This window comes from Schistocerca americana, chromosome 1 (genome assembly GCF_021461395.2).
Source record: "Schistocerca americana isolate TAMUIC-IGC-003095 chromosome 1, iqSchAmer2.1, whole genome shotgun sequence".
NCBI classification, from domain to species: domain Eukaryota; kingdom Metazoa; phylum Arthropoda; class Insecta; order Orthoptera; family Acrididae; genus Schistocerca; species Schistocerca americana.
Window position 1 is genome coordinate 355,894,033 of NC_060119.1, and position 6,000 is coordinate 355,900,032.

General features: G+C 49.2%; 1 protein-coding gene across 1 annotated transcript in view; it reads right to left on the reverse strand.

Moving 5' to 3' along the window:
* LOC124599832 (fibrous sheath CABYR-binding protein-like) overlaps window positions 1-2,615 on the reverse strand; it is a 75,188-nt gene extending 72,573 nt beyond the window's left edge. The window contains exon 1 of the mRNA XM_047136110.1: window positions 829-2,615. Coding sequence (XP_046992066.1) covers window positions 829-2,520 — 1,692 coding nt within the window. The 5' untranslated portion in view covers window positions 2,521-2,615. The remainder of the gene's footprint in view (window positions 1-828) is intronic.
* Window positions 2,616-6,000: the final 3,385 nt, after the last annotated feature.

The window sequence follows — 6,000 nt, forward strand, 5'->3', positions numbered from 1 at the left end:
AGCATCAGATGCGATTACAAATTACTGAATGTGTTGACTGCTTTACAATCACGTGACCTAAGCTTAGGAAAGGTCTAAAAGATTTTTACAGTTAGAAGTCGCTAATAGGTGTAATTTAAGCATAATGAGCTACGCTGTCTCAATAGTTTCTAACTAACTTTCCTGTGTTACACCTTTAACGTAAGATTAAAGCTCTTAATGAGTAGAATGTGACTAACTGAATTACGAAAAACATTAAGTTCTAGTGGCCTCGAAGCCATTATATAAGTAAGCTACAACTGGGATTGTTAAGCATGAGCCGGGTTAGTCTAATGTAGACCGTTTCTCAATATACCTTGTTCATTTTGTCACTTTTAACAAAGTGTTCGTTACGTGTTGGGCCTACGACTGACTCATAACTAAATCAGGAATGGCAACTAATTACAAAGCAGGGTTTACATCTGACGTATTAAATATGGCGAAAACGTAAACGATTTTTGTACGCATTGTTACGACAGATTTTTTGGGAGCGGTAGTGGTACAGGGGACGGGGTGGGGGGTGCTATGACACTGACCAGAAACCGGCTCCTATTCAGGTAGGACTAGATTTGATGCGGATGAAGACTGCATTCTTGCAAGGTATGTCACAATGGACAAAAGGTGGATTCACCACTTTAATCCTGAAATAGAACAGTCGACGGAAACATCCTTCATCCCCTAGCCCAAATGAAATTGTGTGCAAAAATCAGCTGTAAAGCTGCGGAAACGATCTCATCCATACATGTATGACGCAGAGAAAGCGGAATGGTTAATGAACAGTTCATAGAGGGTAGCGGGTTCGAATCTTACCGCGGGCGAGGGCGGCTGCTGCGAGGCGGCAGCTGCTGCGGCCCCCAGGCTCTCGGTGAGCTTAGAACGCGCCTCGGCTATGGCGTCGCCGATGCTGGTGGCGTCCAGAAGACTCCCTCGCTCGTCCTCCGCCTGTGCGAACTCTTCGTCGGCCGTGCCGTTGTGCAGCGCTCCGTCCGCCCTCTCTGCGTCCAGGAAGGTGTCCGAGGCGTCGCTCTCGCGCTGCTGCCGCTCCTTGTCGGCCGCCGTGGCCAGCTCCGCCTTGAGCGACGGCAGCGGCGAGTCCGGCAGGGCGTCCGGGCCGTCGGCCGCCCCCGGCGACAACGCCGACGCCGCAGCCGCGCCCGACTGTCGCTTGCGGTTCCTCCTCTGCGACATGTTCCCCGTGGAATCCTCCGCCTCAGAGTCGCTAGCCGCCGGTTGCGCCTCCTGCTCTGTCTGCTGCTCCGGCTGTACCACAGTGACGTCGCCGTGCTCAGAGCCCTCTGCAGAGGAGTCCTGCGGCTGGGGCGGTTGCGGTTTCTCCTCTGCGGCTTCGAGCGGCGTTTCCTGTTCGGGCTGTGGCGGCGCGGAAGATTCTTGTTGGTCTATTTGCTCTACTCTCTGCTCGATCGTCTCCTCACTGGAGCTCTGGACCGGCGGTGCAGCAACTGCGCTCTCGGCTGCCGGCGTCACCCGCCCGCTCTCCGTCTGCGCTGCTTCGCTCTCCACTTCGCCGAACTGGTCCAGCTCCTCCTCCTCCTCGTGCTCGCTTTCGAGCGGCTCTGCCTGGCGCGCAGCTACGTCGCGCACGGTCGCCGACACACTGGCTACTAGCGGCGGAGCGCGCAGGTCCGCGACGTCGGCCGCTTTCGGCTCCGCTTCGGTTGCACCGCCGTCCTTCGCGGCGGGCTCACTCTGCTGCTGCAGCGGCGCAGGAGGATCGGCCGCGGGCTCCGGCGTCAGGTTCCAGACGATCTCCTGCACGAGTTCCGCAGCTGTAGCGGCGGCTTCGGGCGCAGTGGGCAGCGGGTCGGCAGCGGCGCGCGGTTCCGTAACGGGTCCCTCGCCGTCAGCCGCCGCCTCACCCGATTGGTCAGCGTCGGGCGGCAGCGGCGGTTCCGGTTGGCGGACGGGTGGAGTGGGCGGCGTCCCGGGGCTGCTCAGGTCCTCTCCGTCCGGCGCCTGCCGGCTGCTCGACGCCGACGACGCGCTCGGCGAAGCCTCCGGCGTCGGCGTCTTCGAGTTCTTGCCGTCGCCGCCGCCCTTGTACCTGCCGATGCTCAGCTTGCGCACCAGCGTCGACGCCTTGCTCGTGCGCGCCGTCTTGGCCGGCGACGGCGTCGCCTCTGCCCCGTCGGCCGCCGGACTCTCTTCCGCGCTGCCCTCCCTCTTGCTCGCCTTGCTCTTGCTCTTCTCCAGCTTCTTCACTTTCTTCCTGTCCTTCTCCTTGGCTTTGACAGCGGCCGCTTCCGGGTCGGCGGGCTTCCCCCGGCCCCCGACGCGCTGCCCCACCTCCTTCAGGCTCGTCCTGAACGCGCCGAACTTGCTTTTGGACTTGGGCGCCGCTGAAGACTCCGACGTGCCCTCGCTGTCGGGCGAGGACGGCCTGTTAGTGCCCTTCGGCGGCTTACTACTGCGACTCTCCATGTGTAGACGCTTCCTGATGCGCGGTGGTACGAATCCGGCTAGTATCTGCCTGAGCGTCCGCATCAACAGCGGTTGGGTGCAGACGGGTGCGTCTCTGCGACGCGAGACGGTATTGTTTGTTGTCGGAGAGAGTGTCTGTGTGTCCGGCGTGCGACTGAGGCGGCGGGCCGCGGCTCGGCGGGCCCAGACGGGGGAGGGGGTAGGGGGAGCAGTGGCGCACGCCCAGTGCTGCCGCACACACGCGCCACCTGCTGACGTAACCTCGCGCCGCCGTGTAAACAAGCGGACTAGTTTCCGAAAGCAGTTCAGCACTGTCCTTGCACACGGCCGACAGGTCTCCCCGAGCACCCCGTCCCCGCCTCCTTACATTAAGTATTCTCGACTAGTAGACAAGCCGTGTGTTCCGGAAACAGAAGTGAGCGGAAGATCTCGCAGGTGGGAGAGCGCTTTCTGGTTGTGCAATTAGAGTCGAATGCGAATTATATAAAACGTTTCAGCGTTGCCAAGCGGTAGCGACAGGAATGTGCGTCGTGACCTTGCCACTGCCACAATTGACATACGTGCCCTCAAACGACAAACCTGGCAGGACTCAAACACGGCTATATATAATGAAAAAGGAAAAATACTTATGGTGTCGTGTGGATGCAGAATATCGGGGTAGTGATGTTAACCTATTACTGCGTCGCCTCTAGGTAGAAAAACTTCACAACTACAAACGAAGACCACAACATTGTGCTTTTCATTTTAAATCTTTCCCTTCTTGATACTATTACGATCTGACATGTGCTGACGGATAATTCAGTTAAGGGAAAATAATTCGACAAACATCCCATTGTGACGCTATTCGTCTTTTATAGGAGTTGACTCGCAGTAACTAAGAGTGATATAATTAATAGAAAATTTCATCTTGAAACATTTGGACAGTCGATGTGGTTCCACGAAATATTACACCGTTGTCTCATGTGCTGTTTCTATAGCTTAGAATTATTTCGCATCTTCGAAATATATATATAAAACGTTCTATCTAGCGTGCCACATAAACATTCACGGACACATTGTGGGGATTTAAGGCACCACAAATCTTCTGTAATGTTCTTGAAAGTGATTTTCATATTTTACTTTGTTCGTCCTGGACGCTGCTGAAGACTTAACGTAATGTAAATACACAATTTGGGTATAGACGGCAGCAACTCGCTTTAAATACAAGTAACTTTTCAAGCGCTATCTTTAGAGCAGCTATACTCTTGTTTACAGAACTTTTCTCAATCACGTCTGCATTGTCACATTGCTAGGCCTCATACGATACGCGTGTTGACGTTTCGTAATCGGCGTGGAGTAAAAATGTTGGTACCTCGTAGCATAGGTAAATGGTTCACAGGACCCCTGTCAGCGTTGAAATAAGCGAGATCACCGGAGTTATCCTAAGTATATCTGACTTTATGGACGGAAATAAATAAAAGTTAAACTTTTTTCAAAACGTAAGCGCGTTGCTATAATTTCGATCTCGCGATGCTAGCCCACAACGATCACGTCTACCCTAATTACAGCGCAACAGTTCTAAATTCATGGCATTTGATATCTACTGAATTCAATAAATTTCTACCGGCTGCGGAGTCTAACACGGAAAACTGACTCCATATACTTTTCACATTTCAAGAAGACCTTTATTTGAAAATTGTAATTATTCCTTTCATATTCATTGGAATAAGAATTATACCTCCTAGTGAACTATGAGCCCTAAGACATGTCCATAACCAGGATAGTAACAGCTCCAGAGATTTTTTATTCCATTAAAAGTTGCCAGAAGTTCCTTCGAAGCGGTCTGTGAAGAAATTCTAAAACAAATGCTTAAATATTTTAGGGGGAAGACTTCTTCGTAGTTAAACTCGGAATAGTTAAGTGTGAAGCTGTCGTGAATAATATAGTTGTGGAAGGTACCGCTGTCCACAGTGGGCAAGACATTAGCAGGGAAGATTTCCCTGATGCCATTAGCTGTCGGTCGGATCCGGTACGACATAACTCATTAACGTATAACAGATAGAAAGGCAGGCTCATAAGAATAACAAATACGATCCGTGGTCTGACACCTAAGATACGAAGTTTAAGGGTTCAGGCGAATAAATAAAATGTTAATTCCATAATTTGAAGTATGCACAAACAAGCAGCTTTGAAAACAAGCATTTTTTCCTCGTTCAGTGTGGAACTGGCTTAAATTATAATGGTGACTTGCTTCGTAAGCTGGAAATAACTCCGATGGTACAGCTTTAATTTTTTTAATTTATAATTTCCAGACCAGCTGTGCTGGTATTTCTTTAAACTGATACTTGTCCTGCGTAATAAGGTAAATAGTAGAGCGGATAGATGTCTCTACTTCTGCTTTTAGCGATTTTCCTTTTGTAGCGTGTGCTATTCGCCCGGCAGTTAATATTCAGAGCGTCTGCTAAAACTATTTTTCGAAGTTTCTCCACGAATATTGCTGATTTCCCTGAATCCAACAAAATCCATCCAAGTCCCGTTGTAAACGTTTCCACTTGTCAGCGCTCTCTGCCCAAAATCACTGTAAAGAGCTTGTCAATTGCTAATGATTGCAAAATCGAATTGGAATGTTAGATGCGCTCGTTACCAGACTTCAATCCAAATATCGGAACAAGATTTCACACACTTCATGGTACTGAATGAGGCGAACATCTCAGTATATAGTAAATACACTGTCGATACATCGGATTTTCAGTGAATCGATAAACTATAACATAAGATAGTTACTGGAAGTAATACGGTTTGTCTGAAAGCTTGGCAAATGTGGCCGGAAAATAAGCTAAATTTGATATCAGTTGGACTTCAACGCTGTTTTAGTACCGTTTACCATATTTTGCTGCGGAAGTGAAATTACTCTTTTTCTGCGGTTAAAATCAAATTGTCCCTTTAGAAACAAATGTGTGCGTGAATCACAAAATCGCAAAGAAAATATACAGAAACACATTCGCATTTTTGTTTCGATATTTCTAACAGCTTTTGAGGTCTTACATCTTAGTTATCTAAATGTTCTAAAGAAAATTACTGGCTTCTGAACTACTTCGGTATAGCATATGCCTGTTTGAAAGTAGCATTTTAATTTAAATAATGGTGAGATTTTATGTAGTACGTACACATTTTGTTGAGCTCTTTGCTCCTAGAATTCTGACGAAGTCAAGACTACTTTTATTTTCCTCTCATGCGTGCTAAGCTATCGAATCGAACACTTCGGCGAAATTATAGCCGTCAGTGAATCTTTAGTTCAACTATGCTTTGTTGTCAGTTTGTGCTAGAATGAATGAGGGAGGAAAGCCTACTCCCTCCGACTCACTTCTAAAATAGTTCACTAGGCAAAGCTAGAGCAGAAAAGTACGAGTACTGAGGCAATGCCGCATGAGGCGAGAGTTGATTCCTTAGAGCAGCCGATTTCCCGTACCTGCTACGTAAACGAGGGAAAAAAAAAGAAAAGTGCAGTTTATCCCCCCTTTCACGATTCTCAAACGTTACCGCGAAAGACTAATTATAAGGTTA